The 14,441-nt window shown below is 38.4% G+C and overlaps 1 protein-coding gene across 1 annotated transcript; it reads right to left on the bottom strand.

The window, feature by feature from the left end:
• Nucleotides 1-8,296: 8,296 nt before the first annotated feature.
• Nucleotides 8,297-12,984, bottom strand: IFNG (interferon gamma). Its single transcript, XM_033118262.1, has 4 exons — nucleotides 12,773-12,984; nucleotides 11,475-11,543; nucleotides 11,197-11,379; nucleotides 8,297-8,697 (listed from the first exon to the last, which is right to left on the bottom strand). Exons 1-4 carry the CDS (start codon nucleotides 12,884-12,886, stop codon nucleotides 8,563-8,565), a joined length of 501 nt encoding a protein of 166 aa, XP_032974153.1. The 5' UTR covers nucleotides 12,887-12,984; the 3' UTR covers nucleotides 8,297-8,562.
• Nucleotides 12,985-14,441: the final 1,457 nt, after the last annotated feature.

The raw sequence follows: 14,441 nt of genomic DNA on the forward strand, positions 1-14,441 counted from the left end.
TGGACAAGCAACCTCCTTCTCAAGACAATATGTTGCCAAGTAAATATATTATAAAATAACTGCTTATATATCAAGACTTTCTTCAAGAATCTTGCCTTGCTGTTTCCACTAGACCAAAACACATCACACACAAATATCACAAAATTTCCTAAGCTCAATCTCCCTTCATTGAAAGACTCTCCACACATCCCATACCCCACTCCACGTTCTGTTAATATCCATCTTTGACTTCTCCTTTCTGAGACGTTAGTAAGACTTTGTAAAGATTTCACTCCCTTACTGCAGTAAGTTTAACGAACTTAGCTTTGGTTAGTCAACAATCGCTTTTCTCTGGGTCAGTCAAGAGTTGACAATAATAATACAGGGTGTAGTGCAGAGTCTGGCATATACTAAATACTCACTAGACGAGGCAGCATAAAATCTACTTGTATAGCAATTACAAGAATGATGGTGATATCCACGAAATATTAGACAACTAACAGGCTATAAAATATCCTGAGCTCAACTTAAAATTTTCCATCCCAAATATGGTATAAATGTCTCTTCAATGAGCCCTTGATCTTTTTTCTTTTTATTTCTTTTCCTTTTTTTTAGTGAAAAAAAACAAAATAGATACTAGATGTGCATAATGAATTGCTTTAGGTGAATACTTAGGACAGAACAGAGTGACTTCAAAGAAGTGACCCTTGTACTGAGAGCAGAAAGACTATCGATCTTTTTTTAAGTCATGATTCCATGTTATTTCCAACTTAACTGTTTGTTTTCCTTTTCTCATAAACAAGAGTTTATAATCCATTTTTACTTTTACTGGTTTTGATGTGCCATATTACATATTGTCATTTCAGGCAGGAATGGAAATTGCAATATCGTCCCCCAGAGTTGGCTGCCAGGTCAGCATCATCCAGATGATCCATCCCGTCCCTGTTAGTCAAGCACCAATCTCCCTCCAAAGGAGCATCAAACTAGTGTCCAAGAAAATGTCTCATGTAATTAACAGACAAAGCAAGAGAGAGAAAAAAATAACAAGTCTGACGTTGAATCTAAATGTTTCATTTTTATGAGTACCCATGCTGATTTGTCGAGGATATTTTTTTTTATATGGACATCCAATTGTTCTGACATTATTTGTTGAAAACACTATTCTTTCTCCACTGAATTGCCTTTACTCCTTTGTCAAAGATCAGTCAACTGTATTTATGTAGGTCTCTTTCTAGGCTCTCTATTCTCTTCCATTGATCTATATGTCTATTCTTTTACCAATACCATGCTGTACTCATTATTATTACCTTATAGCACGTCTTGAAATCAGGTGTGAGTTCTCCAAGTTTGTTATTTTTCTTCAGGATTGTGTTATTTTTCTTCAGGATTTTCCCTTTCCATATAACCTTTAGAATTAAAAAACTTGCTGGGATTTTGATTGGGATGGTGTTGAATCAAGTTAGGAAAAATTGACATCTTAACGATATTGAGTCTTCCAATCCATGAACATGGAATATTTCTCTATTTATTTAGATCTTCTTTGATGTTTTTCATCTGTGCTTCATAGTGTTCCTAATATAGGTCATGTATATAGTTTATTAGATTTATACTTATTTCATTTTTAAGGTGCTATTATAAATAGTATTATTTTAAATTTCAAAATTATATTGTTCATTGTTGGTATATAGAAAAGTAACTGACTTTTGCATATTAACCAGTATTCTGCAACCTTGCTATATGCACTTACTAGTTCCAGGAGTTTGTTGCTAATTCCTTAGGATTTTCTGCATAGACAATTAGGTCATCTGTGGTTTTATTTCTTCCTTTCCAATCTGTCTCCTTCTGTGAATTTGTTAGACTAAGTGAAAAATAAAAATTAAGGATGCAGATGGAACTAAGATTGGTTATCAGATGATCTCGAGATGAAGAAATTATCCTGGAATATCTCAATAGGCCAATGTAAGCACAAGGTTTTTATCAGTAGAAAAGGGAGGCAGAAGACGGAGAACTAGGAAGATGGTTGAATGAGAACTCCGCCCCAATGTTTCAGGCTTTGAAGATAAAGGAAAGTGGCCATGAGTCAAAGAATGCAGGCAGCCTCTAAAGGTTAAAAAAGGCAAGGAAATAGATTCTCTTTTAGAGCCTTCATATCAAACACAGCCCTGCCAACACCTTGATTTTAGCCCACTGAGACTGATTTTGGACTTCCATCCTTCAGACCTGTAAAATAATAAATCTGTGTTGTTTTAAGCCAGTAAATTTTTGGTAATTTATTACAGCAGCCATAGGAAACTCATAGCACATGGCTTCTGACATGAAATCCATTGTATTTTTTTTTGTTCTCCCATAGGCAAGGTGTATTTTCCCTTTACCTCTTTCAAGATTTTCTTTTTGCTTTTCTGTAACTTGAATATGATATTCCTAGGCATGGTTTTCTGGGAATTTGTTCTGCTTGGTGTTCTTGAGGATCTGTAATTTTGTTACATTTTTTGAAATGGTCCCCCAGATCTTCGATGTTTCATTCTGGGGTTTTACTTTCCCTGCCCCCACTCCCCCACTTTTTTCTCCGCATTTTTGTTTGGGAAGTTTTTATTTATTTGTCCCCAAGTTTACTGAGTCTGTCTTTATCTGTGTCAGGTCTACTGATAAGCCCATTAAAGGCATTCTTCATTTCTGTTACTGTGTTTTTTATTTATAGCATTTCCTTTTGATTCTTTCTTAGAATTTCCATCTGTCTGTGACATTACCCATATGCTTTTTCATATTGCCTACTTTTTCCACTAGAGCCCTTAATATATTAATTGTAGTTCCTTTAAATTTTCTGCTTGATAATTCCAGCATCTGTGTCATTTATCTGAATTTGGTTCTGATGCTTGCTTTGTCTCTTCAGACTGTTATGTATTATATTTACCTTTATATATTACCTTTAATATATTATTTTTAATATATTTACTTAATCAATCCCCCTGTAAGTAACCTATTTCCCATCTACACTAATATAGTTCCCCTGTGTGAATGCTGTTCTTACTTCACTCTGATTTCCCATGCTGGGCTACCCCCCTACATGGATGTTCTCCGCATCTTGTGTGAACTCTGACATCACACTCCAGGTCATTCTTCCACATGGACAACTTCATCAGTCGGCTGCAGTTCTGATTCTCCATGTCAGGCTGCCTCCCTGTGATAGGCTAACTAATAGTCCCCCCATAGATGCTCACATCCTAATTCCTAGAATCAATGAACGATAATTTGTATGGCCAAGGAACTTTTCACATATGATTAAATTAACAATCTTGAGATGGAGACATTATCCGAATTATCTAAGAGCCTGATGTAATCACAAAGGTCTTTATCAGAGGGAGGCAGAAATGACAGAATAAGAGAGAGAGAGATTGGAAGATTCTATGCTGCTGGCTTTAAAGAAGAAAGGGGAGGCCACTAGCTGAGGAACGCAGGTGGCTCTAGAAACCAGAAAAGACAAGGAAATACTAGACGCTCCCCTACAGTCTCCTGAAGGAATGCACCAATGATAATGCCTTGATTTTACCCACTGAGACTGACTTTGGACTTCTGACCTCCAAAACGATAAGACAACAAAATGTGTACTGTTTTAAGCAACTAAGTTTGTGGTCATTCTTTATGACAGCATCAGAAAACTAATATACTTCCCCCTATTCCTTCTTGGACAATCTCCTCATTCTGCTCAAGCACCGACACTTTTCACATCACATTTTCCCTCTGCATATACACCTTGCTTGGAATTTGACTCCCCATAGTGGCCTACCTTATTCTGATGTACCAAATTGCTTTGATTATATTGTTCAGGATGGGAAAGGATAAAAAAAATGAAAAGATGAACAGAAAAAAACAGGAAAACTCATTGGCTATTAATGCTCAAGTTTCACTTGCCTAATCATCAAAATCACCCTGCCAGCAAAGGTGTACCAGCTATTTCTGAGTCACCAATAGTGGGATATTATACGAGAGGGTTCTCCCACTGCATGCCCTAGCTGCTGACCTACTAGCTGCTGACCCTATTGCTCATGAGTCCAGGGCAATAACTGCCCCTACTGGTGCTCTCCCCCAGCTCCTTCCCTAAGTCCCGCAAAAAAACACTTCTGAAAGTAAGTTTGTACATAAGGGAGGGAACATACAATATAGAAAAAAATTTATAACTACTGCATAGGCAGACTCAACTCAAGTTCTCTTAGAGGGTCTTCTCCCTGTCTCATTCAAGCTTCCATCACTTTACTTAATATGGTCTATATCTCTCCATGTCTCAAAGCCTGTGCCAAACTAATACCATTCTCAGAGAGGGGAATGGATTACGTATGTAGCTGTAGGCCAAGGCTCACCTCCTGGGGCTTCATTTCCCATTTCATGATTAAAGACCTCTCAAGACAATTAACAGTAGGAATTTCCGATCCCTTCCACAGAGGAATGGTCTGATTCTATGGACCAGACAGGATTATCACAGCAGCCCTCCATCTGTAGATATCTTAAAATCTGCATCAACCTTAAATAATAACAAGAGTGGTGACACCGACAGCAGCTCGTATCAGTTGCAGTTGTGCCAAGATCCGCCCAATTTCTTTTCAAACTTGCCTCATCAATGATTCAAAAGTTTTCAAGAGTCAAGTCTCACCCACCCTTACTTAGCTATCCAATTGTCAAAATAATGCCAACTGGTTATTGTCAAGGATTAAACTTACTCCTTCGCATGAACTATTTCACTTAATCCTACTGTCATGGAAGGGTTAAGCGAGATAGTTTAAAGGAAGCCCAGGCACCTACTCCTTTCTGTCCTCACAATTTTGCCACCGCTATATGGCCCAAAGCCAGCAGAATTAATCTCGTTACATCCATTTTCCTTGTTTATGTCCGTGATCATAAGACATCCCAGACTCACAACACACCCCTACATGCATTCCCCGTTACGATCTCCTCTCTTTCCTACACTCACTGGGTTGTCTGGGATTCACAGTCCAGCACTAACCAAATCCATCATGCCTCAACTTCCTCATACTCAAAAGATAAACTGATTCTCTCCTAAGGACACTGCTTCCCCTGTACCCTTTCAAATGGTGGCTGTTTTTCTCTCTTTCATCTTTTGGGCCAGAGATGGGGCAGATATTCTTTCATCCAAACACTTCTTTACCCTCCTTCAGCAACCTTGTATGTACTCTTTCCCCTCCTTCACTAGCTTAGAGTTTCTCATCAATTCACTAACCATTATGAGTACACCCTTGTATATCCCCATGACTTTCTTGTCCTCTCTCCCTCTGTCCTACTTGCTTAGCTAAATGAAAGTCTGCTAAATACCACTCTCTGCCTTCTGTGTATCTTCACCCACAGCTCTATATGGATAGAGACAAACACTCAACTACACCAACTGGTGTCCATTAACTTCATGACCACTGATCTCAAGTGGACCCTTAAAGCTGCCTGGCAACCCACATCACCCTGCCCTGACCCAATCATTCTTCTGCTCCTTCCAAGCCTCCAACACTTTCTTCTTGAACTTCACTCTCAGCTTCCTATTTTACTGAGGAAACTTTGAACAATCAGTGGAATATTCTCACCACCACATTTACCCACCTACCAACATCAGAATTCACATAATCTACCTTCCAACCTATTAACAAAGATAAACTTTCTGTGTACCTGCCTAAAGCCATTTCATCCTGGATCCTCAGCTGACCTCTCTTACTTACTCCTAGAACCACTCGGCAGTTCTCCCCCCTCTCTCCTACATCCTGTATAGCTTTTCTATTAGTTAAATCATTTCCACGAACACATAAGCATGCTGTTTCTTCTCCTATCTTAAAAGCAAAAACCCCCAAAAAATTAAAAATTGTTTTGCTTGCTTTTATCCTGGGAGCTACCCCTTTCTTTCCTCTCCTTCACAATAAAACTTCTAAAAAGAGTTACCCATGTGTGTTTTCTCTAATGTCTCTCTTAATCCCGTTTCAATCAGGCTTTCACCCTCGGTTCATATCAGAATTGCTCTTCTCCAACATGGCCAATGGCCTCCTTTTGTTAAACCCAGTGATTAATTCTCAGTCCTCATCTGACTAGACTTATCTGCACTTGACACGGTCTATTCCTGAAACACTTTCTTCACTTAGCTATCAGAGTAGCTCATGTTTTAGGTTGTCCTCTTATTTCACTGGCTGTTTCTTTCCAGTCTCCTTTGCTGGTCTCTCCCCAGCCTCTTAATGATGGCACGCTTGAAGACTCAACCCTGTGCTTTCCTTCTCTTCAATGTAAACCCATGCCCTTCAGGAGTTCAATGGGCATTAAGTCTTTAAATACCTTCTTTATGTGCCTCAATTCCCAAATTTATGTCACCTGTCCAAGCTTCTCTCTCAACTCAAGATTGATCCAGCCAATTGCCTACTCAACATCTCTACTTTGAAGTCTAATGGACTTAATGTTCAAAATTAAACTTCTGATTTTCCTCCCCAAACCTATTCAGTCCAGTTTCTCCACCTCAGTTAATAACAACTTCATCTTTTTAGTTGCTGTCACGCGGGGTGTCATGAGCGGTCTCTAGTCCCACTCCCTGCACAAGAACGCAGGATATGGTGAGGCCAAAAAGGAACACCCACGGAGCCATAGACAGGGGAGACATACCACTATATTCTCGCTGGCGGCTGGGTTGGAGACACAGGGAGCAGGAGCCACACGATCCGCAGCCTGCCATCCGCTTCTCTGCCAATCCCCCTTACTTGCTAGCTGCAATCCATGCTTGCCAGCCACAATCTGCTGCTAGTGTAGCCACGGCGGTTATATTAGTGGCCAGTGGCTCACTGGCTACAGCTGACGGCCAACTAGCCACAGCTGATGGCCATCCATTCACAGTTGATGACCATTTACTACCTGAGCCAGCACCTTTCCACGTGATGCCGAGAGCCTGGAATCTGCTCTCTGGGACTCTGTCCCCACAGTTGCTCAGCTAAAAAGTTGGAGTTATTCTTGACTCACTTTGCTCCAACCATGCTGGTCTGCTGGCTCTTCTTTTACCATGCAAGGCAAGTCTCCAATTTAAAGCCTTTGAAAGGATGTTTCCCTTGCCTGGAATCCAAATAGCTACCTCCTTTACCTCTTGTAAGTGCTTCCTCAGATGTCATCTCTGCAATGAAACCAACTACAATTACTCCATTTAAACCTCTAGCCCACCCACTCTATCCTACTTACAGTTTTCCCAATTCCCCTACCTTGCTTTACTTTGTTTCCTTAGCACCAATCACCTTCGAACTCACCATGCAATTCACTAACATACTATGTATTTCTTTATTTTCTCTCTCTCCCTTCCTAAATTTTAAATTCCTCAAGGGCAGGGATCCTTGTCTGCTTTTGTTCACAAAGGTATCTGAAGTGCCTAGAACAGCACCAGGTACATAATAGGTACCTCAATAAATATTGGTTGACTGAAAAAAATGAACTCTCACCACAATATTGTGAGGAAGGCATAATTATTATTCTTTGTCAGATGAGAAGACTGAAGCTTAGAGAATATAAGTAATTCATTAAAAGTCACATTACTGATAATGGCAGGATCAAGATTCCAATCCAAGCCTCTCTCTCTAAAGCTCACACCTATTTCTCCCTATTTCACACCCAGTGATGTTTTTCTAAGGGGACAGAGGACATGGGGAATACCAAGATGAGGGATGCGGTAGGGAGCTGAGGGAGGAGGTATAAATAAATCTCTGTGTGCCCGGCTAAACAATTTGGACTACACCCCATAGCCGAAGCTCTGAGGTAAATGGTGACAAAGTTAAATCCATACTTTGAAAAGATAACTCAAAGAGCTGCTACATGGAGCAGTGGAAGCCAATGAATTGCCAGTGGTACCACATTTAATGGGACATAATCCAACTTTTAGATTTCCACAGCTGAAAATGACTTTCCTCCTATAATACATTAGTATGTAGTGCATTTACCGTGGTCCTCATTTAGAAAAAGTTAGACACAGCATAAATAGTTATGAAATTATACTTTATTCAAATATATTAAATATTGATGAACTAAACAAATGAAATACTTTTCATTTGGGTACAGTCACAGTTGTCAGTGATATTCTGAAGCACCAGGCAGGAGATGAGATGCTATGCTTTTATCAGGGAACAAGTCGTATGATCTGACACCTTCAAGTGCTGTGTGACATGCCATGAAAGCAGTGGCTCAGAATGCAGACGTGATTTCAAACACACAATGATTGGATGGCATCATTTAATTTATAAGTGTTCATTATATCATCAACTGAACTAAATGCACAACTCACAGCATCTTATTAGGTTGGCTGCCTAGTTGGCCCCTGAGATAAAGCCTTGTAATCACATAGTCTTGCCTAGTTAGTCAGAAAAAAAAAAAAAAAAGTCAAGTGAAAGTGTCACAGGATACAGGAATTATAAATAATACATATATTACTAGATATTCATTTTTATCACATAAAAGTTGCTATTATAAATACTTTGATGAGTTTAAAATATATTCCTCATATAAATAATGTAAAATATTAAATATTAATAAATAGATTTAGATTTCAAAATTCAAATATTGCAGGCAGGATGATGATTATTTCGAGGCTCTCCGGCCACGAAACAGACCCTGACTCCTTTTTCTCTTCCTTAGGTTAGAGCTTGGTGACAGGTCTTTCATCACATTGAAGAGTTCACTTATGGCTTTGCGCTGGACCTTCACGTCATTTACCTATTGGGAAAGAACACAGCAAAATTAATTTCAAGAGTGCAAGCCATCAGGATATTCTGTTGTTAATGTCATAGTCAATGAAAATGGAAGTATTCCTTTAAAAACATAATTTTTACTGGCAATGTATTACCTTAATATGGAATGGTCTTCAGCAGTTAAGACTAAAATGATAATTAAATTGCTAATTGTGCTGTACCATGGTGGGACACATGATGTATCCTTAAATTTACCGCTATAGAATTCTCAAAATTATACAGTGACAAGAGCCCTGAAGTGGAATGACAAAAATTGTGGGTTTGAATCCTGTGTGTGCAATAACTTTGATTTTGAACCAGTCACTGAGCCTCTGTGAAGTCTCTGTTTTCTCATCCCAACAATGAGGAGATTGTTTAGAGGACTTCTAGGCTCTCTACCAAGTCTATCACTTTGTATTTTAGTCTTTGCTGTAAGTATCAAATAAGTTACTATAGGTCAATGGTTCTCCCCTTTTATGTGCAGCAGAATAACCTGGAGACCTAAGAAAGAACTCAGAGACCCAGGTGCATGAAATCAGAGGGGGCCTTGGACAGTGTGTGGTCACTAAGCTCCCCAGGTAATGCTGATATCCATCAAAGTTTGAGAACCACTTATACAGGTTTAGTGCTTTGTAAATTACCAAGTCCAAGACAAATGAATACTATGAGTTTTAATTTTCCCCCAAATTAGGTAAGCGTCATCATTTCCATAATGGGATTAAAAATAAAAATGAATCATTTTTATGTGGCAATAATTAATTACTGGTATAAACATTTAAAATTGAGAATTGCAGCAAATTTCCCTGTACTCTGCCTTCTATTCCAGCAAATTGAACTATTTCCTCACTGTAACTAATAGGAACATTTATATGAATTCATGCTTACTAAAATGAGAACCATTTGCTTTCATCTTGGTTCTGCCACTATGTTTCTTTCTTCCACCTTGCCACATTTCTGAGAATGACTAGGGAGATTCTAGGCTGCAGGACTAATCACTAAAAGGCATAACATGCCTTAAATATATTAGCAGTTGAGCAAACGAGGACAGTCATTGAGAGCTCACTCAACATTGCCCATATGAAGCAGGACGCTTGGAGTTTCCAGAAGGATAAGACCAAGAGATTTTTTTCGAGGCCCAGTTACAGCAGAGTAGAAAAAAATTTCTATCGGCTGTGTGTTTGTAAGAGATAAATTTTACTTTCCAGTGTTGAAAGCATCACCAAGAAACTGTGAGACTTATCCAGCACTGAACAGCAAGCCAGAGGCAGCACTGAGTTAGCAACAAGTGCTCTTTCAGTCTCAGACTGTGGCAAAGAAGATCTGCTGTACACTGGAAAACACTATCAGTGGAAAGTAATTAATTAACATTAATTTTTCCAAGTCAAAACTTTTCCAAGTTTTGCACGCTCTCATACATTGGGGACTAGAGAAATACTGAAGAACAAGCACTTGTTTCAGTTCCTAGGGGCTGGTCTGAAAGGGATGAGAGGCAGACCCAGGTATAGTGAGAGCTGGGTGCAAATCCTGAGAGCACAGATCACACCAGGACCCCTGCCTTTCTCATATTTATATCCAAGCCAAACCCAAAGGAATCTGGAGGCCTTTGTCTCCTAGATAAAATTTTGGAAAATGTGACTTGTCTTTATGCCTCAAAGTTATCTTGCAGCTTCTAGACTCAAGCTTTAAAGATTCAAGACAATTTCATGAGCTAAAGCTTAGGAGCCTAAGGATTTCTCCAGCTGAGATATTCTAGTATCCAAAAATTGATAAAGCAATTATTTCATAAGATATAAATTCTAACTTTTCTCTTTCCTAAAAGCAAGCAAACAAACACTTGGGCTGCACAATACGAGAGGTTGACCAGAGCCTGGCAGCGCAATACCCCTAATGCCTCTTCAAAGGCCATAGCTCTCTCCTACCTCATTCTCATTTTCTATACATGCCATTGTAGAGTTTGAGAGCAAAGGAGACCATAGAAGTTATAGAAGCCAATAGGCTCCCTTTAAAATGAGGAAACTGAGCCAAGCCTATGATTCATCCGAGTTCACACAGTTCCTTGTTAACCAAGCTGGGAGGAGAGCACAAATCTTCTCTCCCCTCCCACTGCTCTTTCCATTAAGACAGGCAGCCTCTCATCCAAAGAAAAGAATTTCCATCACACCAACAAGGCGCAATGAGAGAACTGCTTCTCAATACTTCCGTCAACTGATTCACCACTTCCTCCTCATTGGATTTGTGCATTCACCTGTCTTTGTGCAATAGTCATAATGCCAGCATTTTCCCAAATCACAAAATGCATCTCCATAGTGACCTGGCAAAATCACCCAAAAGCATGAATGAACTTAGTAAGGAGGAGTTTGGGCCCTGGGTGTATTTCACAATTTGAACAACTGTACCCAGTAGCTGATTTCTACTTTTGGGGAACTAACGTACTTTTTGAAGAGCCTCTGTAATTAAACCAAAGAAAGAATTAACATCCTCTCACCGGAATTTGAATCAGTTTCTTGAAGTCTTCCATTTTACTGCTGCTGCTATTGAAGAACTTAACACTCAGGTCTTCCTTGATAGCTTCCATGCTACTCTTAATGAGCTGGTTATCTTTTAAGCTTTCAAAGAGTTTGAAGTAGAAGGAAACAACCTGGCTCTGAATTATTTTTTTGTCACTCTCCTTGGGATGAAAGAACACAAAGAGACATTAGTCTGAATTTATCCATCAGAAAATAAGCAACAAGAAAATTAGCCAAATAGAAATAATCAGCTTACCTCTTTCCAATTCTTCAAAATATCCAAAAAAAGAGTCCCACCATCTGCTACATCTGAATTAGTAGCATTCTGAAAAAAAAAAAAAAGGAAAAATTGGTTTACAATTAGTCCATAAATTGCCCTAAAAGTGTACTTCAAGTTTTATTGCACTCAGATGCTGACAAAGTTCATGGATTTTCTTTTCAACCCTCTCCTTACTTCTACCAAGTATTCCCAAAAGTTATTATGTTGGACATAGCCAAAGACTACTACGCTATTTTAACTTTCTTATTTTCTAGTATAACCCTTAAATTGCAATATCACAAATAAATTCAACAAGATTGATGACACTTCAATTGTCCCAAATAACTAGTTTTAAAAAAGTGTTCTCAAGCCTAGTTAAAAAAAAAAGAAAGAAAAAGAAATCAGCAGCCTTTCCACTATAAAATACTGCCCCCTTATGGTAAAGATCTTTATAACATCTACCTTTGTCCTCTTACACCATATTATGTCAGCTTTAAAAGATAGTTCCATCTGTGTGTGTGAGATTTGATTTGATGTAATGAGAATAAAATAGTTTGTGAAGGCTTGAACATATGTATAACAACTGTAATTATAATAGCTAAATTTTTAACAAATAATAAAATATTTAAAATGTAAAAACTATTTTAATTAACCATAAGTAAAATTTTAAAAGAAACTCATATTATGAAACAAACAAAAAAATATTTTTAAAAACAAGCCAGATTATAACTCCTACAGAATCTCAGCAAGTGACTGAGTTCAGGGGTAGATGACTTAGATGGAGTAGTAGAATTTTAAAACCACTTTTTGGAGATAAACACCTATAAATGATTTTTTTTTTAAGCCAAAGCTTTAAGGATCTCACCACCTTCTTTAATTGATTAATTATTTTATATTATCATTTTTAATGCTAATCTTGAGTCTTTACTATCAGCATCATGGTAGTCTGAGAAATCCGAAACTAAAAGCCAGTCATTTTTTTTCAATACAGGTACTACTTGACATGACAATTGAATGGATTCTCACCAAAAAATTATCAACGTCATCCTGCTTTATACCCATATGATGCCCATCATGTGAAAGATTTATGAATGACCTCTTAATCTCTATAGCAAATTGAGTAGAGGGCTAAAGCAAAATCTAGATCATTTAGTCAAAACCTCATCTAGTCAATAGTCAAAATAACACCAAGCCTTCTCAAAATGACTGTGACGAAAGCCTATCATAGACACAACGCCAAGTCACTGTTCATTCATTTCTCCCACAAGCAAGTAGTATTAAAAGGTCATACTCACAATATACGTCTTCAGGTTATCTATTTCTTTTAAAAGTGTAGCCTGGCAGTTGCAGCCATAAGAACCTAAAATCACGCAGAGCTGAAAAGCTAAGATATAACCGGTATAATTCATTGTTTGGCGAGAGTGAAGCCGAAGTTGATGAAATCAGTAGGTCCTGTACTAAGGTGATCAGCTCCGAAGGACTTAGCTGATCTTTCTCCTCTAATAGCCGATCCGCAGATGAGCAGAAAAAGTACTGCATCTCCTTTTGCTGCTGGTATTTATACCTACTTTGCGTCTCATCAGGATTACGTATTTTCACAAGTTTTTTCAGATGAGATGGTGACAGATAGACAGAGATGCTAGTTAGTTTGTATTAATAACTATGGTTTGTGGCATTTTGGTGTTGTAGTTAGAGTTTCCTTCCAACTCCTTGGGTCTTTTGACGATGAGACAGACCCATTGTGCCCACCAGTGCCATTCTTGTGGGATCCTCTGGAAGCACTTTTACTTCACACTATTCAGGGATTGGAATTTTTTTTTTGCACCTCCTCCCTTTGCCCTTGTAAAATGTTGACTCCAAAGTGTTGACAGAGCATATTGATCATTTGTTTGTGGTTGGGAGCAAATGAAAAGGAAATTCTAGGGACTCTCAGTCCTTTACAAAGGGGGCGCCTTTTAAATTTTTTCTTGCAAATGGCTAGAAAGCAAGGAAAGAGTGTGGCTAAAAGGCCAAAGTGGGGAAGAAGGCCTTCACCAGGGTTAGTACAATATCCTACCACAGCTTGAAATTGCTCTGGGCCAACACTGCCCAATAGAAATATAAGGCAAGCCGAATAGATAAATTTAAATTTTCTAGTTGCTCCATTAATAAAAGTAAAAAACTAACTAAATAAAACTAATTTGAAAATGTATTGTATTTCAACCAGTATGTCCAAAATATCATTTCCATATGTATCAATACACCACATTATTATTTCACATTCTTTTTCTCATACCAAATCCTGGAAATCCAGTATGCATTTTATACCTACAGCACATCTCAATTTAAGACTATTCATATTTCAAATGCTCAATAGCCACATATGGCTAGGGGCTACTGTGCTGAATAATATAGATCTAGGTGAGCAATTTTTCTAAATAATCATTAACAGTGGAAAGTTGTTTTTCCTTTTTTATTTCTTTTCCTTCCAAATACAAAGAAATAGGATTCTTCCTCTTCCCTTAGTAATTTATTTATGAGGTAAAACACGTGGGGATGGCACGGAAGGCCCACCACTCTGGTTCTTGGCTCTTGCGTTTCAACCTGCACTGTAGGCACGAGAGTATTGTGTTTATGGATGCACCGTTGAATCCTGGTAACTCTCTACCTATGTGATTTTGAGCAAGCTTCTTAACTCCTCTATGACTCAGAAATGGGCCTAATATTAGTGTCCCCTTCCAGGCTTCAGTTAAAAATGAAATCACATGGTACATATAAAGTGCTAAAAATTCTGCCTGGCAGGTGGTGAGCATTCAATGGTTATCTATTATTATTTAAGCATGTTAGATGACCAGTCATTCCTATACAAACACACGCTGAACTTATGCTTATGCTAGTCCTCTGGCCTTGAGTTCTCTTTACCTCATCTGTGCCCCTGAGGGTGGTGCTCATTCATCCAAGCCCAGCCTAAAAACCGTTATCTCC

This window comes from Rhinolophus ferrumequinum, chromosome 10 (assembly GCF_004115265.2).
Source record: "Rhinolophus ferrumequinum isolate MPI-CBG mRhiFer1 chromosome 10, mRhiFer1_v1.p, whole genome shotgun sequence".
Taxonomy (NCBI): Eukaryota; Metazoa; Chordata; class Mammalia; order Chiroptera; family Rhinolophidae; genus Rhinolophus; species Rhinolophus ferrumequinum.

What these genes read in the sequence shown, in the direction of transcription:
- IFNG (XM_033118262.1), bottom strand. Translation starts at nt 12,886, where the DNA reads ATGAATTATACCGGTTATATCTTAGCTTTTCAGCTCTGCGTGATTTTA. An exon ending in TTTTGAAGAATTGGAAAGAG is followed by an intron (nt 11,380 to 11,474) that starts GTAAGCTGATTA and finishes TTTCATCCCAAG; the next exon opens with GAGAGTGACAAAAAAATAAT. An exon ending in AGAAACTGATTCAAATTCCG is followed by an intron (nt 8,698 to 11,196) that starts GTGAGAGGATGT and finishes CTTTCCCAATAG; the next exon opens with GTAAATGACGTGAAGGTCCA.